Source organism: Macrobrachium rosenbergii, chromosome 56, assembly GCF_040412425.1.
Source record: "Macrobrachium rosenbergii isolate ZJJX-2024 chromosome 56, ASM4041242v1, whole genome shotgun sequence".
In the NCBI taxonomy this organism is placed as follows: Eukaryota; Metazoa; Arthropoda; class Malacostraca; order Decapoda; family Palaemonidae; genus Macrobrachium; species Macrobrachium rosenbergii.
The window spans coordinates 49,517,899-49,544,617 of NC_089796.1; the positions used below are offsets into that span (position 1 = coordinate 49,517,899).

Here is a 26,719-nt window from a genome sequence, read left to right on the forward strand (position 1 = left end):
TCCATGAAAAAGATGCACAATCGTTATGTTGATGTTTGTATAATACTGTTAATGTGTGAATAGAGTTCAGTATAATGTAGGCTAGGCTACCAGTTTGTTGATGCAGCACACTGCGCCACCAAATCGAAGCGGCCGGTGAGCGAGTTAGCGCAGCGACCCGGGAAATTTTGAAAATTAGTGCGGAAACAGAAATTACTCTAGCTGAAATTTGTGCGGATTACTGATTGTTCGGACTACTGATTGCCGGATTAGTGATGGTCAACCTGTATATATATATATATATATATATATATATATATATATATATATATATATATATATATATATATATATATATATATATATATAATATATATATATATACAGTAGAACCTCGGACTTCAACACTAATTCGTTTCCAGAAGAAGCGTCGAGATTCGATTTAGTCGAATTCTGAGTTAATTTCTCCAATAAGAAATAACTGAAAATGGATTAATCAATTCCTCACCACCAGTCATTACCCCAACCTTACCTTTTTATACAAAACATTACACAAATTACAATTAAATATGTTCAGAGTTGAATAACTTACCATATCAGAAGCTTTTCGTACATTTTTAAATGTACACTGTATAAAAAAAAATTGGCCTACAACCAATGCGGCCGTATTACCGATGATAGACCGAGCGCCATAGGCTAGGCTAGGTAGCCTATAGGCACTACCAGAATGTACTGTAACGGGTACACACGAAAACTGTTGTTAATAATGATAACATTGAAAAACAAGCCTGATTATCACATTAAATTAATAATACAGTATTTATAAGCCGAATTACTGTATGTCTGTTATCATAAAATTAAGAAAAATTTCCTAAATTACGTCGGAACTTGGCAGCTTGTGGCAGATGTAAACAAACCACAGCGCCACCCTGGTGGTGTATCGCGGTACTAATTACATAAACATTCAGTATTTATGGTAAATATCATACATAGTCTACTGGAATAGTGTACAAAATCACTGTAAAACATCTTTCAGTAAATATTATGATTCCCTAACATATTGGGACCCATGATTGGATGAAAATTCAGTGCAGAAAGCCAAAAAAATTATATATACCTGTACAAGGTGTACTTCTCCAAACAATAGCAGCAGCATGTGTGGGCTTTAAATGCTTTTAAATAGCATGGGAAGAACGCCACCAACAACGCCAACTAGCGGCAGCCGCCCGAAACTCTTTTTTCTACAAACATCATATGATTCATTGGGTCGGATTCGGTTTGTGTTCGAGTTCCGACAAAATTTAAAATTTACTCAACATTTATGTCGAGTTCTAGAAACTCCGATTGTATGTATATATATATATATACATATATATATATTCTATATATATATATATATATTGAGGATATATATATATATATATATAGAAATCATCAACTTATATATATAAATTATATATATATATATATATATATATATATATATATATATATATATATATATATATATATATATATATATATATATATATATATACAGTCATACCTCGAAATTACACGAGGTTAGGTTCGAGCCCCTTGTGCAAGGTGAATTTTCGCGTAAGTTTGGCATGGTCTTTAAAAATGCTAATAAATGTTTATTTCTAGAGTTTAAGTACTAAATATGACCTAATCATGCTCCCAAAGTATTAAACTTACTTTTAAATGAACTAAAGTTAGTGAAATTTTATTTAAAATTTAGCTTATTACCCTTAAAAAAGGAATACAGTAAATGGTTCACAAAAAATTGAGTACCGCACAGTTTCATAATAGCGCATTTACAGTAGGTGCGTACGTATACTAATGTTACCCCTAATTCATGGGATGCTGTTTTCTTTGTCACTTAGAGTAAAAGCCGTTTTCTTTGCGTCACTAGTTAAAACGTCATGTGTCAGTCAACAAAAGTACAATTCCATAAAATATTGAAAACATGTACATAATGTTCGTAGAAGGTAGTACAGTACAGGTAAAGTTCAATCAATTTAAAATTATATACTGTACAGGTAATGACGTACAGAGAAATAATAAGTTGTAAAAGTATGTTTGAGCGCTAACTACGAATGAGAGAGAGAGAGAGAGAGAGAGAGAGAGAGAGAGAGAGAGAGAGAGAGAGAGAGAGAGAGAGAGAGAGATACTGTAATAAAGTAACTGTACTGTTTTTGTATCTTATTTATGCGCAAATATATAAATACAAGTTTTCCATTCTGATTTTACACCTAAAAACACGAAAACTTAAAAATTAAACACACTTTCTACAGGGGTATCATCTTTGAAAAATGAAGTAACTAAGGGTATCACATCTTGTAAAAGTACACCAACTGAACATGCTGTAATTACATGCACATACAGATTGCACCAGCACTTTTCTCCGAGGTGAACAGAGTAATTTTCAAAGAATGTCACTTATACAACTCCTAGTTACATCTCTGATATTACATTAACGAATTCATTTTATCAAACGAGCGCGACTGAACAACCTCATCTCAAGGTCATGTAAAGTCCTTGTGACAGACTTTGCAAATGGACATAATACTTGTATGATATTTATGTACAGAAATATAAATATAAATTTTTCACATCGATTTTACAGTTAAAAGCATGAAAACTTATAAATGTACTTCAAACATTAAACAAGCATTTTCTGCAGGGGTATCATCTTTGAAAAGTGCAGTAACTTTGCAAATGGGTATCACATCTTGTAAAAGTACACTAAGTGAATGTGCTGAAATTACCTTTGCATCATATCTATGCATGTACAAAAATAAAAATAATACAGTGAACCCCTGTTTTCGTGGGGGATGCATCCCACACACCCCCGCGAATAGGTCAAATCCGCGAATGCTTACAACGCCCCTCTAAAAATGCTTATACCTGTCTACCATGAAGGGTCAAACACCAAAGCCTAAAAATACCAGCCTACATCAAATATACATTAAACTATTACCTTATTACTGTATTAATCTTTGAAATGATACTATTAATATAATTTCCAAACCATCTTAAACATTTTATCATTACATTTATACGTACGTACTGTATGGCTTACAGCTGTAGGTGAAACTAATCCAGTCCCCCCTACGTATTCAGCCACACATTTTCTTTCATACAGTTATAAGCCGTTCCGTTTTCTTTTCAGGGGGAACCATTGGTATTTACGTATACAGTACGAAATTCACAAAAAGAGAGAGCCAAAAATTTAAAAAACGTATGCACATTTTAAAAAATTTAATACTACGTATATTTGTACCTGTCTACCATGAAAGGTCAACACCAAAGTACTGTACAGTATGCCTAAAAATACCAGCCTACATCAAATATACATTAAACTGTACCTTATTACTGTATTAATCTTTGAAATGATACTAATTAATATAATTTCCAAGTCATCTTAAACATTTTATCGTTAAATTTATACGTACATACTGTATGGCTTACAGCTGTAGGTTAAAATAATCCAGTCCCCCCTACGTATTCAGTCACACATTTTCTTTCATACAGTTATAAGCCGTCCTGTTTTCTTTTCGGGGGGAACACTGGTATTTACGTATATGTAATTCACAAAAAGAGACAAAAAATTCTTTAAAAATTTATGCACATTTTAAAAAATTTCATACTTCTGTACTTATATATTAAGATTACTACATACGTAAATCACACGGGTACTCACCAGCGATGAATGTTGATTAAAGATGATGATGATGAATTAGCTGTGCAGTGCGATGAATAATGATGAAGATATGACTGCACAGCAAAGCAGAGTTGTTACAACTCATCTGAGGGTGCCTCTTCACCTTCAGGAGGCACTTCTTCAGTTGATTTGGGAGGCACGACTTCAGGCAGTTGGGAGTTGGGGAGGCATTTCTTCAGGCAATTCGAGAGGCACTACTTCAGGCGACTGGGGAGGCACTTCTTCGGGTGATTTGGGAGGCTTTGGAGGGGCCTTCTTCGTCTGTTTGATGAACATGGTGATAGGCAGCTGCCGTCGCTGCTTTTTCATGGTGGTGAGGGTTTGATTTATAGGGCTACCATGCTGAATCAAGCATGTTTGAAAACTTTAAGGAGCGTTCCATAAAAGGATCCCATGTTGAAACATACTCCTGCAGATCCTGAATCATTCTCTTCATGTGGGACAGATGTTCCAAAGTCAGGCCGCTCTCCTCTTCCTCCTGCTCCTCTCCTGAACCTGGCGTATCTTCTTCCTCACTGGCAGACTTCGTCAGCTCTTCCAAATCCTGGTCCGTCAGGGGGTCAGAGTGAGCATCAATAAGGGTGCCAATTTCATCCTCGGTGATGTCCTCGAAGCCTTCCCCACCTAGAATCCTCGCCAACTGGACAGCCTTATTAATGGCCGAATGCTGAATTTCTTGAGGAGAGAAGCCCCTGTAATCATGAACACACTCCGGCCACAACTTGTTCCAGCATGCGTTCAGGGTCTCCTTCTTCATGTCATTCAGTGATCAGCTGATGATGCTCAGACATGTGGCAATCGTGAATTTACGCCAATATTCTTTTAGCGTAAATTCACTGTCACTGTCCATTGCAGTTACAAGGTGCTGGAGGGAGTTCCCGGTATAGAGTGCCTTGAAGGCACGGATCACGCCCTGGTCCATAGGCTGGAGGAGAGAGGTGGTGTTGGGAGGGAGGAACTCAAACTGGACTCCCTTGTAAGAAAGATCAAGAGGGTGGCCACCAGCATTATCCATAATCAGCAACACCTTGAACTCCATGCCCAAGTCGTTCAGGTATTGCCTAACTTGAGGGACGAAGTTCTGATGGAACCAGTACTCTGTGAGGACTTTGGTGATCCAGGCCTTAGGGTTATGCATCCAGAACACAGGAAGCAATGCCTTGTTCTTATTCTTGAGGGCCCTGGGGTTTGCAGCCTTGTAAATGAGGCCTGGTTTAAGCATGAAACCGGCTGCATTCCCACACGAGGAGGGTAACCCTATCCTTCTGGGCCTTGAATCCGGAGGCTTTAGCTTCGTCCTTCATAAGGTATGTCCGGGAAGGCATCTTCTTCCAGAACAGGCCAGTCTCATCCATATTGAACACCTGTTCTGGATGGTAGCCCTTCTCCTCGATGATCTTCTTGAAGGCTTTCGGATATTTCATGGCTGCTTCAGTGTCTGCAGATGCAGCTTCCCCATGCAGAGTAACAGACTTTAGGTTGAACCGCTTTTTGAAATCTGTGGAACCACCCTTGCTGACCTGGAAACCTTGAGGCGCTGATGATGGTCCTGCTTGGGGTTCTTCCCCCTCTTCTTCTTCTGCTGGTTCATCAAAGCCTAGAAATTCCAATTCGCCTTCTTCAATGCCTTCCTCTGCCTGTACTACGTCGTCGCCTTCCTTAGCAGTTGATAACTGCCGGTGGAGTTGTCGTGCTTTCTCGCGAATGATGTTGGAGTTGAGGGGCACGTTTTTCTTCCGGCAGTCCTTTATCCAGATTGCCAGAGCAGATTCCATTTTCACAACTGTTTTATCCCGCACTGTTGCAACTGTCTTTGCACTACCGAAGTAGCTCATACTCACAGACTTGCGTATCTCCGCCTCTTTCTTCTTGATATATCTCACTGTGCTTTCATTAACACTGAAATGGCGACCAACCGCGGCAAAACTTTTGCCCTCCTCTAACATGTCAAGAAGTTTCACCTTCTCCTCGAGTTTCATAACAGATTTCTTTCTTTTAAACTCTTTGCCAGAAGGCTTTGAAGGAGCAGGGCGTTTTTTAGCAGGCATTTTAGGGCCGAATACTGCCGATTCACAAAGATAAAAAATCGAAACGGACAGACGCACGGTTTCACACGGTAAGATGCTGCGAACTATACGCACAATCTGAAGATGATGCCGTCGAGCGTCCTCCCAGAATTCCGTGTTCGCCTGTTGGTTGTGAATGTTCAGCCAATGAGCGCCAAGTGAACAGCCAATGAGCGCCAAGGAAAATGAATGGTGCTTCTGGATTGGCTGCTTTGCAGATGACAGCCAATAGTGTGTCGAGTATCACTGATCCTAGGTACACAGCGTCTAGCATCGCGATTTCTTTGTATTTGCAGAGAGGTGGCTTGGGTGAAGCACTTTTAAGAAAAACAAATATATATTATTGAAATTTTGCTGTGTTTACGTTAATATATTACAGTACTGTAATATTTGAAAATTAGTAAATAATTTTTAACTTACAAAATGTATTTACAGCAGTCATTACAGCAATATATACTTTACATACATGAAAATGCTACGTACCGCAGATGTAAACATACGTACTCTGCAGTATTCCTGTTGTCTTACGTATTTTAGATATGTTCTACGTACTACCCGTAGTACTGTACTATACTATGTATCATCCTAAAACACTTTTTGTATGTAATATTTAAAAATCATCTTACAACAAAACATTTTATAAAATGTACGTACTGTATGCGCAGAAGGTCCGTGTTAGTATATGTATGCGCAACCAATAGTACCATGCGTATATCGTAGCGGGAAATTTCAGCAAATGACCCAATATACAACCCGTTTTATTGCTATCTTACAACAAAACATTTTATAAAATGTACGTACTGTATGCGCAGAAGATCCGTGTTAGTACATGTACGCGCAACCAGTACAGTAGTACCATGCGTGTACCGTAGCAGCAAATTATCGGCAAATGACCCAATACAGTATACAGTAGTGTAATCCGTTTTATTGCTACTGTATCTCACGTTTGTGTGTTTGCATGTACAGTACTATGGCCTAAAAATATTTTTTGAAATCGTGCATGAAGATGTCCTCTGAATGCTCTGCTTCTTCTAAGGCCTCTGGCCAATAGCCTACAATTACTGTAATGACTGATGAGAAGAAAGTACTGTAGACATGATTGTTTTGTTAAGAGAGGGCAAAAGTCACGGAGAAGTAGCAGCCCATTACAGCATGACATTAATTGCGGTCGCCCACATTGAGCATGAACAAGGTAAAATACTCATGCAGCCCTACTGTACCACCTTCGTTGCCATGTTCAAATACCTTAACATGACAGCGCCTCCCGTCATTCATCGTACTGCACAACTAATTCATCATCATCATCATCTACAGCATACTGAAATCAACATTCATCACCAGTTACTACCCGTATGATTTAACTTTACAGTATAGTACAGTACTGTATTTATTATTATTAAGGTACCCAGTGTAGCATACATAATATTATTATTTAATTTCTATTACTATTATATGTACAGTACTGTAGTACAGTATTATTATTGATTTACACGATTTTTTAATGTTATTATACAATAAATATGAAAATACAGCATACTATTGCTATACGAAAAAGACAAAAAAATCTGCATCCGCGAATATGGAGTTTCCCGCGAATATTTTTATAGATATGTTCCATGGAAAAACCCGCGAATGCGTGAGTTTCCCGCAAAATTTTTTTAGATAGGTTCCATAGAAAAACCCGCGAGTGGGTGAGTCCGCGAACCTTGAGCACGCGAATACGGGGGGTCCACTGTACATTTTCGATACAGATTTTACACATAAAAGCATGAAATGCATTTTTCATAGAGCTTTGCACATTAAAACATGAAATGCATTTTTCATACAGATTTTACACATAAATGCATGAAATGCATTTTTCATACAGATTTTACACATAAAAGAATGAAATGCATTTTTCATACAGATTTTACACATAAAAGAATGAAATGCATTTTTCATACAGATTTTACACATAAAAGCATGAAAACTTGTAAATTACTTCAAAAATTAAACACCCACTTCTGCAGGGTTTCTCGAGAATTTCGTGTCTGTGAAAAAAATCGTGTATGCCCATTAGTTAGGTTCGGTGAAAGTTAGTGTGTGTGTGAATTCGCGCAACTCGAATCGTGTAAGATCGATATATATTATGTGTGTATATATATATATATATATATATATATATATATATATATATATATATATATATATATATATATATATATATATATAATATATATAAAGGTTTGCACAACGTTCTAATGATGAACAAGGAGTGGAGCAGATTGAATGAAGTGGATGTGCAGAGGCTGGCCCAGCATCTAGCTAGCCTCTCCTTATATCAACACTGGTTATAAGGAAAGAAGGCTGATGTGAGATGGAAGTGTGGCAGATAATTAAAGGAGCCTGGGCTAAGTACACAGATATTGGGTTGATTCTTGATGAGAAGATTCCTTTGAGACTTAGGATAAAGGTCTACATAACAGTAATCAGACTGGTACTACTGTATAGTGCAAAAATGAAGGCAATGTAAAGAAAGGAGGAGGGATTCTTGGAAAGGACACAGATGAGAACGTTGAGATTAAATCCTGGGAGTCTCATTGCTGGAATAAGTTGAGAGTGAACACAAGAGAAAAATGGTAGACATTTACAAAATAACAGATAAAGCCAAGACAAAGCAGGATAAGGTGGTATGGTCATGTAGTTTGCCTGGGATGACGATGCTCTGGTTAAGCCGCGTGTACTATAGTAATGGTGGGTAGAAAGCAAAAGTGGGCATTGAATTAGATGGACTGACATCATAGCGAGCCATGTATCACTAAAATAGAATTCTCTGGAGAAGAAAGACTCAAATGACCAACCCAACAGAAAGATTGGATTAAGGGAATAAGAAGAAGATGAAGAAGAAGAAGAGGTGGGGGTGCCAAACATCATTCTTGTGCTTTGGTCTCAATGAGATGTGATACACTGGGTGGTTATGCTCATAATTACTGAGTCCTGTGGTAGCAGTTGGACAGATGGTCCCAACTTTGGGTGAGGTTCCCTTTACTACAAATTCTACATCTTCAACACCTTCACTACCTTGACATTTATGGCACAGACCCTCCATAGTTATTGCTGTATTGAATAACAGTAAAACAGCAAATTACAAACATTTTCAAAACTAGATTCTCCAATGTCTGGACAACCAAAGGGTTCAGATGATGTATTTGCATCCTCTCAGTCACTGATTATATAAAGGTGCAATCAACTATACATTATCCCATTCTGGCCTGTGAAAATTATTTTAAGGGTCAAGAGAAATATCACAGATGGTGAAATGACAAGTAAAATTGCTTGTGCACTACATTAGATCTCTTTTGTCTTCTCCACTTTCTAAACATAATATAGATGTGGGTGCTGTTTTGAGGCCAGGCAGGCAAAGGTGCCAGACAAGATTCTAGTACTTTTATCTCGGGGGTTTGATACACAGGGGGAACATGTTCATACTTGTTGGGTCTTGTGGTAACTGTTGGACAGATGGTCCCAATTTTGGGTGATGTTCCTGAAACTCTAGGTGTAGCCTTCATCACTTTATCATCTTATTAGTTATGAAATAGTTTTTCTGGTGTTACTGCTTCAATGTAACTCAGATTGGATAAGTGTTAAACTCTGGTACAAGTTGATCCTGGGAGCACCTTTTGGGAGTAAGAGGTTCCCAATCTGTGAGTTCCCTAATGGATTTGAAGTAGAATGGGGGGGGAGACAATAAGTTATTACTTAATACTAACCCCTTAAAAGAGTTATTTTTACATATTTGTTTGTGTCTCACAAACACAAATCCCTGGTAGTTCATCAGAAACATGTGTTTTGATAATTAAGATCAACAACAAGGATTTTTCAATCTGATCATTACATCTCAATTAGCAAATTCTAAGGTTTAAAGCAGTTTAAACCTTCCCACATAAATTGAGATTTGGGCTAATTATAAGTACAGTAATGGGTTTGTGATGAAACAAAATGTCCATACAAGCCCATTAGTACCTATGATGTAAGCTCTGACCTCTCAATCTAACTATCTACAGTCCATGGATTACCTGACAAGAATATGAGATGTACAGCTGCTTTAGATATTGGAATCAGCCCCATGCATATGCAATTTTACCAACTGATTGCCATTCTCTTTCTGTCAAGAGCAATTGAAGTGTCTGGCATGATTTCATGAATCATGAAAGGGCTACTTGCAACTGAGAGGTTTGAAAAAATAACATTTTGTTCAGGGTCATGAAACAAAGTTGAAACTCCCATAAGGAAATGTTTTTTTCAATAAGTATGCACAAAATGATACTCAAGAAGCAACAATTTCTAAAAATGACTGGGATAAGGTGAAGACTTGGGTAAGTAGGGAAGACCAAATGGACACCTGAACCAGAGGCCCTTCAGTCATACTCTGGGGAGGCTGAGATCTGATCAGATTGAAATATTTAGAGGAAGCTATGACATTGTTTTAGATCTACAAGCTATATACTAAGATATTTAGGCATTAGATGTGAATCTACATCTGGGAGCCATTGATTATGTACAGTGCCACACTTGTACTTGAAATTCCTAATTTATGCTATCAAATCAAAATAAACTTACCTATATGAGTAATAAGACCTCTAAATTGATCAAGGTATGAAAATCCATCAGGTGTCAATCCTAGTTTCCTAATTCCTTTGTTGAATTTCTCTGCACGGTCATAAGGGAAATGTTCCTGGTTAACTTTTACCTGTAAAAATGACAAAACCATAAAATGTCTGAGGTTACAACAAGTCTGTAATTTGCTATAAATGTTAACCTAATTTTCCTTCTCCTGATAAAATACAGTACATGGTATCACACATCCAAATTGTTCAAAAAGTTCTATTATCTAGAAAATTCACAGTACTTTACCATCTAAATTAAGAAATTAGAGTAATGGTTTTCAACTAATTCTGTTGTAAAAGGTTTCCCTAAATACTGTGCATTAAAATAAAATTATGCCATAATTACTTTTAAATCAAGAACCCTAATTTATACTTTTATCTCATTTCTTTTCCCCACACTGTAGAGTATATCTCATTTCTCTTCCCAACACTATACTGTACAATAATTTTATCTAACTTGGTGTATAAGCAATCACCTCTGTAGTTTTCATTTACCTCTCAAGGTGGGATTTGTCACAGGTGATTACCCTGTATTCTGTATGAATGAAAGAATACAGTAGTGGTACATAATCTTAGCCTGGATAATTGTTAAGAAGTACAGTATTTACTACTGTAAAATAATAACTGATACATTATTCTGACAACAGGTTCTGTAGAGAAGTTATTCTGAGCTCAGTTTACTTGTAATACACATCTGAAACCATCAGATGCTGGTGACACATAGGCTAAAATTGACATTTACCTTAATCACAGTAAGTGCAATCATTTTCCACGATTGCATAAAAATGTAGACCTGATATGCTGAAATATCCCTTAGTTATAGTCCTGTGCATATACACAGTATCTGAACTATCAAAAACTATCATTTTTATCAAAGTTTTACAGGAATTCAAGGAAAATATTTTTTGTACATATAATGTAGATCATAATTACATTTACTCAACTGGAACAAGATATGATAAAAACATCTAAGTTGTAAAAATTATAAAGAGGGACTAAAAGCAACAATATTAACCATACATAAACATTATAATAATGTAACAGAAGGTAATTTAATTCAACTGTTCACTATACTGTACTGATTTCCTGCTTAATGATCTCTATTTCTGATACTCATTTTCAGCTACAGAACTAAACCACTAAATAGTTAATTTGCAAGCTGGTAGTTTCTGTTAAACTGTCTCTATCACTTCTATAGTGTTATATTAAGTCTTCCCTTATAAAGGTAAAATGGTTTGTTTTTTTTTTTTTTAATCTCTTCATATGCTGAAAAGACTATTACAGGCCAGACTTATTACAGCAGACTTTTTGTACTCCAGAACTACTACATAATATTACATAACCTCACAAAAGTTTCAACTCCTTGCCACTCACTACAGCAAAAATACAATATTTCCATCACCAGAAGGCAATTTACAATAACATTAAACCAGAACCTGAATCTCAGCAAACACTTTCATTACTGTGTGTAGAAAATGTGCACAGACTGACAGTGACATAACGAATTACTTCTTAAAAATAAATAGGGTTATGAGTTCATACTCTACATGAGGGGTCTACATGGCTAGAAGTGCTTCAAAGACTTACTAGTCCATCCAAGGATACATGTTTTAATAAATAACCCAAGAACGAGTATGTTAATATATAAAATGAGTATGTCAATCACTCTATTTAATCTATTCTTGAATTGGCCTATAATAGTAATATTTATAACCTCACCTGGCAGCCTGTTCCAAAATAAAGCTATCTTATACTTTATGAAGTTCTCACAGTAGTCAGAATTGAACCTCTGTAGTTCCATTTCCACTAACTGGATCCATTTTGGTTGCTAAAGGTAAATATATTCCAGTCATCATTTTTTTATATATTTATAGAGGCTTTTCTAGAGAGTAGAAAATGAGAACAGAATACTAGAATATAGAATTTAGGCCAAAGGCCAAGCACTGGGATCTGTGAGGTCATTCAATGCTGAAACAGAAACTGACACAGTAAAAAAGTTTGAAAGGTGTAACAGGAGGAAAACCTCACAGCTGCACTATTCACCAGTTGTTAGGAGAGGGGTGGAAGTGCATGAGGTGCATAGTTGGCACTACCCCCTATGGGGAGAGTAGAAAATGAGGTGTTCTGGCATCCTCTGATAATCAAGGTGTCTTACTGATCCTGTTAGGCGGTCACTTCTGTAGTGAATCCAGTCTATATCCTTCCTCTAGGATGATGCCCAGAATTGCACAGCATACTTTAGTGGGAGTCTAACTGGTGACTGGTATAAGTTTAATAATATTACCTCCTTATTCATGGTAGTAAGCTAACAATTAAAGTACCTACCCCAGTATTTTCTGGGCTTTCTTTTCAACTTCACTTCAGGCTGTGACATCCCTGCCTACACGAGTTAGGGTAGACTAAAGACTTTAGCCTTGACTGGCAACTCTTCTAGGAGAAAGACACTGTGAAATCAAACCAGCAGATAGACGGGACCCTTTAGCCATGTCAGGCAACCCTTCTATGCGATGGTTACTCTGAATACAAACCTTGTTTGCCAACCTTGGACTGTGCCATAGCCATTGTACCAAGGCCTTCCACGGTCTTGGGTTTTGAGTTCCCTTGCTTGAGGGTACAATCATGCATTTATCCTATTTTTTGTTCACTTTCCTGAATTTTTTAATGTGTACGACAGACTGATGAGAAAGCAAAAGTTGCTTGGTGGGTTATCAGGAAAGTGCCTTCGTCTTTACCTATTCTTTTCCTTCTGAGCGTTTTATGATTTCTAAATTCATCCTGACTCTCCTCCCCCCGTTGTTGTGGCAAACCTGGCAGATTTCTTACTGCCTTACAAGGTATGCTGGCTCCACCTTGTTAACCAGTTGCTCCTGGAGCTTTTTTCAATGACACGGTGATGTTTATGTATACTTTCAAAGAATTTTTTCTTAAATAACATAAATACTATTGTTGATGGTATTGTTGTTTACTGTTCTGTTGATTTTTACAATGTTACTGTTGTTATGAGTCTATTTATCAGTTTTGCTGTTGATTTTTTGGTGTTAATTTTAATTCTTTTGGGGGACACTGAGCGGAACCCTAGGCCTGTTACTCATTAAAGTAAGAAAAACTGCAAAGTACTTTACTCACATATTCAAGGCTTAGGGTTTCCTTGATCTCCAGAGTTCTGTCCGTAACTACGATTTGATGTTTTTGTCTGTGACTCTTGTGAGTAGTAATAAGTCAAAGGTTGAGTTTTTAGTCCCGGGGTTTGATGGCCCAGATTTTATTTATTGTCACAACATCACATATGCACAAAGTATGGCTGTAAAAACTAAGTCTGGACAACCTACTTATTGTCAGATAAATCTGGAGCATAGTTGCCATGGAACTTCATCGTAACTCCACTCCGAATTTTCAGTGTTCTACAGAGTGTATGTATTTGCTGTTTACCGCAATCCAAACATAGACGATTCTATATATGACTGTCTCTTGGAAAGGATTAGTAGAGCTCAGTCTCAGGATTCAAAAGCTTCATTTGTTATTTGTGGAGGCTGTAATGCAAAGCACAGTGAGTGGCTAAATTCGAATTCCACATGGTCGGTCTGCTCTTGAGTTCTGTGTATCCTCTGATTTTGTCCAACTAATTGAGGGACCCACGAATACTTCTGGTAATAGATTAGACCTCATATTCACAGAAGTTACAGCTATTGTAAAGTTCAGGTTCTGCAAGTATATAGGCACTCCCAACCATTGTGCCAATGAGATAGACATATCTGTCAGTCAGTATATTTCTAATGCCAACCATTGGAATAATGGCTTCGCTGAAATCTGGAGCCACTTGGGATCACATTACTGAAGCTTGTCAGGCACTTAATATTTCAGATGCTGTATTAGATCATGATCCTAAGAAGAAGTTGAATGAGGTGAGGAATTATTCAACCTCATTTGTGGTGGACCAAATTGGCATCATCTTTGAGTCAAGCTCGCCTTCCATTCCACCACTACTAACAGATGACGGTAGACTGGTTAATGGTCCTGTGGAAAAGGCTGAACTGCTTCAACGAGCTTTTGAAGCTAAGCAATCAGCTGAGGGCGTCCCTCTCCCTGATACTTGTCCTTAACCTATTCTTACAAAATTTACATTTCACTCTAAGGATGCTAAGAAAATTCTGGATAATCTTGATAGCTGGGGTGGAGAAGAACCTGATGGTTTCTTCCCTTTGCTTTTTAAAAGAGTTTACAGTTAGTGTGTTGTCTCCAAAGATTAGTAGATTCTACAGATTTTTATGTCGACATAGTATCTTTGTGGATGAGTGCAAGCTTAGTAATGTAGTGCCTGTTCTAAAGAATGGCATATCTGCAGACTGCAGTAACTAAAGGCCAGTTTCTAATCTCAGTGTGCTCTTCAAGGTTGCTGAAAAACTTATTTTTAGGCCACTATATAAGTAAGTGGAATCTAAAGGATTGTTAGTTGATAGTCAATATGCATTTAGAAAGCAGTTAGGTACCTGCAATGCTCTTTTAGACTTGACATGTCTTGTGCAAGAGAACCTTGATAAGGGTTTTGAGTGCAGAGTAATTCAAATAGATTTTAGTGCTGCTTTTGATTTACTAAATCATAAGGCACTTATTTATAAACTTCAGAATCTTGGAGTGGGTGGATATGTTTCTGGATTACTCCAAGATTTCCTTACAAGTAGGCAGCAGTAAGTTGCTGTTGATGGGAACTTAGTGAACCAAACCCTATTGTGTCTGGAGTTCCACAGGGTAGCGTTCTTGGTCCATGCAGCACTTGTGGGTGTAGTAAAGTTCACTTATGAGATATGATGAAGCAGGCCCTCAGCCTCAATCGGAACATGGATAAGATTAGTGAATGGTGTAGTCAGTGGGGTTTGAGGCCGAACTCGAGTAAAATGAAAACACTATTGATTAGCAGATCTTGTATAGATTTTCCACACCACCCTTCCCTTAAGGTGGATGGGACTTTGTTGAATGAGTCTGAAGCTTTAACTATTCTAGATGTTGACTCACATCTTACTTTTGAGAAACATCTACTGTAATGAAAGTTTCAGCAAATGTTGCACAAAAGTTAGGTATTGCCCGTGAGGCCTCACATACAGTATTTATAATGGTGATAAAATCAATGCAACCTGTTTTACTGGAATGCTGTTCTCAAGTGTAGATGTCTGCTTCTGCCAGATATTTATCTCTTTTAGATTTGAGTTGTTCATGGCGGTAGGTTTCTGTTTCTTAATAGCAGCAGTTATGACTTGGACCATCACTGGATGGTTTCTTGTTTACCACTTTTTCATAAGTTGTACTTTAACAGAGACCTTTCACAAGCACAATTGATCCCTGATCCCCTTTTCCTGCCGAGAGCCACCAGATTTGCTGAACAGCAGCACCAATATGCAGTAAATATGCCTCACTGTTGAACTTCTCAGTTCAAAAGGTCTTTATTCCTCACACTGTTGGACTGTGGAACAGTCTCCCTGAGGAGGTCATGCAATTGAAACCTTAAAAGTTTTAGCAAAGATGCAATGCATTACTACACTAATGCTATTCTCCTTGCATTTAATACAGTTTTATCTATTTGTTAATATATTAATTCATTTTTTCTTTTAATAAGTGAGATCTCTTCTTTCTGTACTTCCCTTTACCTTCTCTTACTTCAGAAGCTTGAATTACAAGTTAATGGCCCCTATGAGCTTGTTCCATATGAACAAGGTTCACCTTCAGATTAAAAATAATAATAATTCTATACATTTTCCAGAAGGTTGTAAGTCACTGGTGACCAGGACTTCTATATCTTTCTCTCAATAACAGCTACCTCCTTGTCATATCAGTTACAGTATACAGGCAGTCCCCGGTTATCAGTGGGCTCCATTATCGGCGATCCAGTTTTACAGCACTTGCCTAGCGATGAAAATCGGCAATTTTCGGCGCTGAAAATCACCGATTTCCACTTATCAGAGCCGATAATTGGGTATTGGCGCCAATACATACCTAACAGAGGCACCAATAAGCGCCGAAAATCGCCAACTTTCAGTTATCATCACACCATCAGAACGGATCCCCACCGATAACCAAGGACTGCCTGTATGTACTTGGCATTCTTTTCATACCCTATGTACATGACTGCAATCACCTAAGTTGAATGGCATCTATGTACCATTTTACTGATCACTCACCTCTTTTCTTGAGTATTCTGGCATCTATGTTACAGAGCTCCCCCACAGCGGAAATGCAAAATCCTCTCTAAAAATGATTATCCTCTCTAAAAATTATTATAACTGGCTTACAACTACCAAATACCCTGTACCCCTTAAACTAAAATGTTTATAACTGCCTATTTAACAGTTCACTGCCTTATTTAACAGTTCAAACAAAAACATAACTTAAATTATCACTCTAAAACAATCTAATATCATTTCCAACAAAAATACACCCCAAACTATCATCCCAAAACACCTGAAGTCATCTTACATTACTCTCCTACAACTGTTACTCTTATGTGTATACACTCCTAAAATGCTTATACCTGACTATTTTAACAGTTCATTGCTAAGCTTGACAGTTCAAATCAAAATATACTTCAAACTATCATCCCAGAACACCCCAATATCATTTTCAAAGTCACCTTACAACATTAACTACCCACCTACAACCGCTACTCTAAGTATCCCCTATAATTCAGACACGCACATTTTCTTTTGCCTAACGTAACTCTGCGCATTGTCTACTGTACTGCACATAATGTACGTACATTTAATTATATTTTGCTGTGTTCATTCTGAAATAATACTTACTGTACAATACATATTTTAGGGTAGTACTACTGTATAGAGCACATCTAAAATATGTGGCTAGTTTAGAACGACAGGTCACGTTCCTCCAAACAGAATGCTAGGTTTGTTATGTCACGTTAGTATTTTCGTGATTATGTACAAATACATTTATGATAAAAAAATTATTTACTGCAGAAGTTCTTGATTTACGTCATTTTGTGGTTAGTCCTCACATCTCCCATAAATTTATTAAAAAATTCTTGTTCTCTCTCTCTCTCAGTATACATATCATTTAATGAAAAAATACAGCAAAATATCAACAAAATGTTATTTTACTAACAGAATCCATTTATACTATGCTTGCACTTCGATTTAAACAGCTCAGTTCCTCTCTCTCTCTCTCTCTCTCTCTCTCTCTCTCTCTCTCTCTCTCTCTCTCTCTCTCTCTCTCTCTCTCAGTATACATATCCTTTAATGAAAAAATACAATAATTAGTGAATATACAGTGTTGCTGTAAAAAAAAAAGTGAATTAGTGATAATTTTAGAGAAATGGTCCATAGAAAAATTCACAAATTGGTGAAAGTTCCCACATAAAATTGAAAGATATGTTCCACAAAACTTCGCAACAGTGTGAGGCATGAAAAAGTGAAGCACATAAAAGTGGAGGTCCACTATTGCTGTGTAGTTCCTCGTTGGGTGAGCGGGTTCCGTTCTCAGCTACCACTCTGTTGGTCGTGAGTTCGAATCTCCGACCGGCCAGTGAAGAACAAGAGGGATTTGTTTCTGGTGATAGAAATTCATTTCTCGCTATAATGTGGTTCGGAATCCACAATAAGCTGTAGGTCCTGTTGCTAGGTAACTAATTGGTTCTTAGCCACATAAAAATAAATCTAATCCTTCGGGCCAGCCCTAGGAGAGCTTGTTAATCAGCTCAGTGGTCTGGTTAAACTAAGATATACTTAATTTTAACTGTATTGCTGTAACATTATTGGCAATACTTTTATTTTTCATCAACAAACTCCCTTATTTTGCTATCAGTCCTAAGGATTGGTCATTCATACAGATAATGTAGAGCAAAGAACCAAGCACTAAACATGACATACACCACTGGTGACTTATAACCAGTGAAATCATTCCCCAATGATGACAATTCTTTGTTCTCTCATACCTAACATGTTATTCTTCTATCCAACTTCCTACTTAATCTTTGATACCTCGACTACATGCTTTAGCCATGAATCTTTTTTGTGGCATGTTGTCAAATGCCTTCTGGAAATCCACATAAGAGTATATTTATTGCTCTACTTATATCATGTGTACTAGACATGTCATGCATTAAGCCTAAAAGGTTGTTTTGGCAAGATCTTCCATCCACAATAAGACTGCCTGATTATGTCTCCTTTTGTGTCTGCTAAGTTCTAGTTTTTTCCCCAGAACTGAAATCAGGCTTACAGACCTGCAGTTCCCTGGTTTATCCTTAAAACCATCATGATTATTGGCGCAATAATTTGCAGTTCCAAACCTTCACTGATTTTTCTTGCTACAAAATGCTCTGTAGATGTCACAGAGGTCCTGTAGACTTGTTCTGGTTCAACTTCATTTTTATTGCCTTCTTCTGTTTTTCTATCTTCCATTAGCAAATTCTGTAGTGGCTTTCTCAGTATACACACAAACTAAGTACTCATTTAACAGATCTGCCACGCCTGCATCACTACTAATAACAATGCTATCTTTATCTTTTACAAGCCATATTATATTCCAGATTGGTTTTCTACCGTTCACATATGAAGATAATACTTTTGGATTTTCCTTAGGTCTGGATGCAGTCCCACCTTCATCTTCTAACTATGCCTTCCTTTTGATGAGTCATTTCTGTCACCTATGCAACGTCAGAAGTCCCAATGAGAAGATAAAGACCAACTATAAATAGCCATCATTACAAAAAGAAAGACAGAGAAAATAAACTCTAAGGATCCTATCTGTAATCTAGAGAGCCATTTTTTTTTAACCCTTAAACGCCGACTTGACGTATCGTAAGTCGACTAAAATTGTCTGTCGGGTGCCGAGTGGACGTACGGTACGTCAACTACAAAAAGTTTTTTAAATATTCGTGGAAAAATAGTTATAGGTCTAGTTTGCTAAAGATTTTAAATCACGCGCCTTGAGGGATGCTGGGAGTTCACGGATCACACTGTTGTTTTTTTTACAAGCGTTACCCAGCCGCACATGCGCCAATTTCTTTCTTCTCGCACTACAGAGCATCAGCGACGCATCTCAGAAATTCTTTCGTCACTTTGTCGTAATTTTTGCACCGTTTTATATTAGCCGTTACATAAAGTTTTATATATGAAAATGTGCGAAATTTCATGTAGAATACAACAAAAGATAACTAATGGTTGTAGCTTTTATAAGTTTGGAAATATTTTCATATAAATCATGATAAGTGCCAAAATTTCAACCTTCGGTCAACTTTGACTCAACCGAAATGGTCGAAAAACGCAATTGTAAGCTAAAACTCTTACATTCTAGTAATATTCAATCATTTACCTTCATTTTGCAACAAATTGGAAGTCTCTAGCACAATATTTCAATTTATGGTGAATTTTTGAAAAAAACTTTTTCCTTACGTCCGTGCGTGGTAACTCAGCCGAAAATCTCAGAAATTCTTTCGTCACTTTGTCGTAGTTTTTGCACCGTTTTATATTAGTCGTTACATAAAGTTTTATATTGAAAATGTGTGCAATTTCATGTAGAATACAACAAAAAACAACCCATGGTTGTAGCTTTTATCAGTTTGGAAATATTTTCATATAAATCACGATAAGTGCCAAAATTTCAACCTTCGGTCAACTTTGACTCAACCGAAATGGTAGAAAAATGCAATTGTAAGCTAACGCTTACATTCTAGTAATATTCAATCACTTATCTTCATTTTGCAACAAATTGGAAGTCTCTAGCACAATATTCTGATTTATGGTGAATTTTGAAAAAAACTTCTTCCTTACGTCCGCTTGCGGTAACCTCGGCCAAAAATCTCAAATTCTTTCGTCACTTTGTCGTAATGTTTGCACCGTTTTATATTAGCCATTACATAAAGTTTTATATATGAAAATGTGCACAATTTCATGTAGAATACAACACAAAATAACTAATGGTTGTTGCTTTTATCAGTTTTGAAATATTTTCATATAAATCATGATAAGTGCCAAAATTTCAACCTTCAGTCAACTTTGACTCGACCGAAATGGTCGAAAAACGCAATTTTAAGCTAAAACTCTTACATTCTAGTAATATTCAATCATTTACCTTCATTTTGCAACAAACGGGAAGTCTCTAGCACAATATTTCGATTTATGGTGAATTTTTGAAAAAAACTTTTTCCTTAACTCCGCGCACTGTAACGGCTGAAAATCTCAGAATTTCTTTAGTCACCTTGTCGTAATTTTCGCACCGTTTTATATTAGGCCTTACATAAAGTGTTATACATGAAAATGTGTGTAATATCATGTAGAATACAACAAAAAATAACTCATGGTTGTAGCTTTTATCAGTTTTGAAATATTTTCATATAAATCACGATAAATAGAAAAAATTCGACCTTCGGTCAACTTTAACTTGACCGAAATGGTCGAAAAATGCAATTGTAAGCTAAAACACTTACAGTCTAGTAATATTCAATCAATTACCTTCATTTTGCACCACCGGGAAGTCTCTAGCACAATATTTTGATTTATCGTGAATTTTAGAAAAAACTTTTTACGTCCGCACGTTACGAATTCATGCATCATTTTGTGATAATATTTTCTCTGTGTTGCTTTGATCGTTTTACAATTTGTTATATACCAAAATCATCGCAATTTAGTGTACAATACAACGAAAAGAATATAACTCATTAATTTTAACCGTTTTGCTCACAGCGCGATTTGTATACAATTATATATGAAATTTTTTGTTTGCGCTGTCATATATTCCAATATTTATATATGATAGTGATATTTTTTTCATTTCTGATGGTTGCATACTAAACTTCAGGTAATGACAAAAAAAGGAGCCAAAAATGAACTCTTAATCTTAAAAACTAAGCATGCTGTGATTTAAGAAAAAAAAAACTTTTTTTCCACTTTGGCACTAACTCCCGAACACCGCCGGCATACGACAGACTTTTGTAAATAGAGGCTCGGCATTTAAGGGTTAAATGACTTACAGCTTCAGTACATCTTCAAAGCAATACGCCATAAAAATAATGACATAAAACTGCATGTTAAAGTTTAACAGCATACCTCCTGCATTTTACCAGAGTTAAAACATTACATGAAAAAGTAATGAATTTGCCAATTTTAATTGAAATATTTCTATTTTCTAATAAAGCTGTATATTATTTGCTCAGTTATTCCTGGTTTACTACATTTTGTAACTATTTATACCATAAAAATCATAAACTGCATTGCATAAAACTATGGTAAAATTGTTTTAAATAATCTCTATAGAAAATCACATACTCTGCTAACTGCTTTATTTTTCCAACAGAATATAAATGATAAAATAATCAAACAACAGTAATAGGTAAATTATGATACATTACCTCTCTCCAGTGCTGTAGGTCTTTCAACAAGCGAGACTTAATGTGTTCATCATAAAGGAATTGTGAAAAAACATGGAATTTCTTCCGTAGAAACTGATATGTGAAGTTGACCTGCAAGGAAGAATAAAGTTTTTATATATTTTATTTCACGGATACTAGCTATTCTTTTAATAATGTCTACAATTTCAGCATACAGGGATGACAGACTTAAATTTTACCATGTAAAGGTGCTTATTCTACAAAGCAAATAATTACTTATTATGAACTGACCATAGTGCTACTGAGGATAAAGCATGGCAACAGTTTTAATCTATAAAGTAAATGAAATCTGTTTCAAAACACTGAGTACTGGTATAAAATGTAAACCATTCCTTCACTAAAGGAAGATGATTAAAGCATAATGCCACTCTCTAACTGGTTGACATCCACAGGTATAAAAGTACTATACAGTACCTACATAGGTTGTCTCAACATACTATGATCTGACTACGATGCAGAAGGGCTGTTTGTAATAATAAGGAGGGTATGGTAAGCAACAAGATCAAGATAACCACCTAGAAAGCCAGTAGAATACTTTGGGAAGTAGTCTAGAGTACTGTAAATGAAATAGTGTATCTTTTCTGTAGAATATAAAACCTTTACTGAAGTACTGCCAGGTTTGTCAAATCTAATCTTTATGGAGACAAACCCGCAGTTGTGTAATTGTACAAATATATTTAAAAATAACACCATACAGAGAGCTTATGAGAATCTGTATGGTTCCCTTGTTCAATGTGATGTGGAGAAGAAATGATACTAACAAAGTACTGTACTGTACTGTATAAACATAAGGCAAGCAAAGTTTACAAAACAAGGAAACTAGTTGTTAAAAGAAACAAAGGTAGATCAGGTTTTTTGAAAATGCCTTTAGTGTGTTAAGTTCTTTGTCAATGAAGTCAGGGTCACAAATTTCCAAAGTTCTGAAAAAAAAATTGACCAGGACGTTGGTTTTAAATGCATTATTGTGCCAGGAGGAAAAAAATGAATATACATTTCTGGGCTCGACCTGTGTCACCCAGTGAAATGATCCATTAGCACTCATTTCTAGGTATAAATATTGCTAAATATACCAGAGAAAAAGCTATCCATAATGCCAAGGAGTTCGACCCTGGATTGAACACCATTAGATGGTGTCGGTATGCACAAGAGGTGAGTGGTTGCCACTACTGTTTTGTTTACAAGCGTGACTCAGCTGTGCAGTATGCACGAATTTCTTTTCTAACCCAAAAGAAAGCATCAGCTAACTCTGCTGAAAATCTCAAAAATTCTTTAGTCACTTTGTCATAATTTTTGCACTGTTTTCTATTAGCCTTTACATAAAGTTTTATATATGAAAATATGTGCAATTTCATGTAGAATACAACAAAAAATAATTCATGGTTGTAGCCTATATCAATTGTGACATATTTTCATATAAATCACAATAAGTGCCAAAATTTCAACCTTCTGTCAACTTTGACTTAATTCAAAAATGGCTCAAAAGTGCAATTGTGTTAAAACTCTTACAATTTAGTAATATTCAATCATTTACCTTTCATTTTGCAACAAACGAGAAGTCTCTAGCACAATATTTCCTGATTTAAGATGAATGTTTGAAAACCTTTCCTTACGCCCACCCTAACTGCGAATGCAGAAATTTTAGTCACTTTGTCGTAATTTTTGCACCATTTTTCATTAGGTGTTACATAAAGTGTTACATATGAAATGTGCACAATTTCATAGAATACAACAAAAAATAACTCATGGTTGTAGCTTTATCAGATTTGAAATATTTTTCACATACATCACGAGCATGGTGTAATTTAAACTCATTTGTCAACTTTGACTCGACTGAAATGGTCGAAAAATGCATTGTAAGCTGCTAATCTTACATTCTAGTAACATTCAATCATTTACATTCATTTTGCAACAAACAGGAAGTTCTGCACAATAATATTTCGATTTATGGTGAATTTTTGAAAACTTTTTCCTTACCTTCGCGTGCGCTAACTCTGCTGAAAATCTCAGAATTTCTTTAGTCACCTTGTCGTAATTTTCGCACTGTTTTCTATTAGGCATTACATAAAGTGTTATACATGAAAATGTGTGCAATTTCATGTAGAATACAACAAAAAATAACTCATGGTTGTAGTTTTTATCAGTTTTGAAATATTTTCATATAAATCACGATAAATAGAAAAAATTTGACCTTCGGTCAACTTTAACTTGACCGAAATGGTTGAAAACTGCAATTGTAAGCTAAAACACTTACAGTCTAGTAATATTCAATCAATTACCTTCATTTTGCAACAAATGGGAAGTCTCTAGCACAATATTTAATTTTATAGTGAATTTTTGAAAAAAACTTTTTTTTATGTCCGCCCATTATGAATTCAAGCATCATTTTGTGATAATATTTTCTCTGTGTTGCTTTGATCATTTTACAATTTGTTATATATCAAAATCATCACAATTTAGTGTACAATACAATGAAAAAAAAAACTCATTAGCACGATTTGTATACAATTATATGAAATTTTTTTTGCGCTGTCATATATTCTAATATTTATATATGTTAATTATATTTTTTTTCATTTTTGATGGTTGCATACTAAACTTCAGGCAATGACCAAAAAAAGAAGGAGCCAAAATGAACTTCTTAATCTTAAAAACTGTTGCTGTGATTTTTTGAAAAACTTTTTCCGCTCTCTCTCGGCGCTAACTCCTAACGCTGCTGACATACGGCAGACACTTTTGTAAATAGAGGCTCGGCGTTTAAGGGTTAAATGCTTACTTCTCTATTATGATATCTATAAAGTCCAGCGCAAGCAAGATGACTACAGAGCATAAACACAAAAATTTTTTTTATCTAGATTTGTCTATTTATACCATCTATTGACCCCTTTCTTTCAAGGTAATCCGTGGATCATGTATTATTGTTCTTAGTTCTATTCCATCCAAGTGAGTGGGGTGGGGGGAGGAATTCATCATAATAGAGGGGTAAGTATTTAAAAAATACACTTTATTACAAAAGTTTCTATTTTTAAATAAAACTTACCTCATTACTATGGTAGCTGACTGCCACATTTAAAATAGTGGTAAGTGTATGAGGATCCAAAAGATAAACCCACAAGAAAACAAAATACATTCCGTGTGGTATGAGATGTACAGTAAACCCTCCTTCTGGGTGTGGTTTCACGATTCGTGGACTCACCCATTTGAGGATTTCTCTATGGAACATTTATATGCATTATTTGCTGAAAATTCGCCCATTCATGGTATTTTTCACTGAGAAATTTTTCACTAATTACTGTATTTTCATCTCATTTTCATGACTAAATGCACTTTTCGTGATAAAACTATTAAAGTACTCAGGTAGTGCTCAAGTTACGATAATTCACCTTACAATAATTCGATTTTGCAATGGGGTAAGCAATTAATACCGATACGGCAGTATTTATAAAATATTTTTAAATTTTGCGTGGGCGCAGGCAGCAGCACACAATCAGGCAGGGAGAGAGACCAAATTACAATAGACCAACTTCTTTTCCTTCATCTGTTTATCCCATCTTCTAGTTAAAAAAGTAAAAGAATGATAAAAAGTATTGTTAGTAACGTTATACTCTTGTGTAAATACATACAGCCATAAACAACCAACCGAGAAACTGTTGTTTTGCTTATCACCGAATCGGATAACAAATGCAGATTTGCTTGTATTTCAACCATTATACGGTAATACTGTACATAATTACCATAAGTTATAGTACAAATGACGTTAAGTAGAATAGGGACTGATATATTTTTACATTATACCCTTATTCGGTATGGATAAAAGATTGGCAAGGAAATATACTGCTAAATTTAAGTCGCAATTATTAGCTGAAGCTGCGAAAAACAATGGTCAAGCTGCCAATGACTATAAATTATTGTGCATCAGCAACATGGATGAAACTCGACCATAATTAAAATTGGAGAGAAAGTATTCTAATCAAAACTACTAGGTATGAAAGAATGCACTACTGCTATTTTTACACAGATAAACGATAAACACGTAAAGCTCATTATGATGGAATCAAGTGAAAATAGCAAACAAAATCTTGATTTTTTTTACACAAAATAAATGCCTCCAAACAGCCAACACCATCTATTAACTAAAAAAAAACCTAAATTAATTTCACAACGAGACATATTTGTTATATTTCAACTTAAATTCGTAAAACGAAAAATAACCTTGCCCCATATAAATAAAGTATCTAGAGATTCATTTACACTAACTAGAAGCACAAAACGCCCTCTGAACTTTGTTAAAAATGGCAAAATAAACGATTTATAAACCAACACATTATTCGCTATAATCGCAATTTATAATACAAAAGCAATATAAGAATTTAACAATATTATTGGTTACAGTGAATTAAGGCATAACATTTTAAAAGATCCATGGAAAAGATGCATATTCGTTATGTTGATGTTTGTATAATACGATAGGTGAATACAGAGTGCAGTAAAATGTAAGCTAGGCTACCGTGTATGTATACGTTATACCATAGTGTAGGCTAAGTTAATTCTTGTTTGTTATTCAATTTCTCTTTGTACTGAATTATCATAAGTCACTCTCCATGAACCTCCAGAATTAGCTGATATTAATAATTACTATACCATGTATGTATAGAGTATACTTTATAGTGTAGGCTAGCCTACCATATATATATACATGGTACCATGTGCCCTAGTGTAGGGTAGTCTAATATTTGAGAAACATTTTTTCCAACAAACGATGGGTTTTTTGGGACCTAACTCCATCGTAAGTAGGATAATACCTGTATAAGCATTTTCTTTTTTTTTTTCATGTTTGAACTATCAAAATATGCAGTTCTAAGTGTTTTGCGGATTTTAGCTATTTGCGGGGGTGTGGTACACATCCCGCGAATAC

The 26,719-nt window shown here is 35.8% G+C and overlaps 1 protein-coding gene across 2 annotated transcripts in view; it reads right to left on the reverse strand.

Moving 5' to 3' along the window:
* The window catches only part of SWIP (strumpellin and WASH-interacting protein), a 944,327-nt gene that overhangs the window by 105,366 nt on the left and 812,242 nt on the right, over positions 1-26,719 (reverse strand). For both annotated transcript variants that reach the window (XM_067099922.1, XM_067099923.1), the window contains 2 exons: positions 21,769-21,879; positions 10,372-10,501 (listed from right to left, as the gene is read on the reverse strand). In XM_067099922.1, the coding sequence (XP_066956023.1) occupies positions 10,372-10,501; positions 21,769-21,879 (241 nt within the window). The remainder of the gene's footprint in view (positions 1-10,371; positions 10,502-21,768; positions 21,880-26,719) is intronic.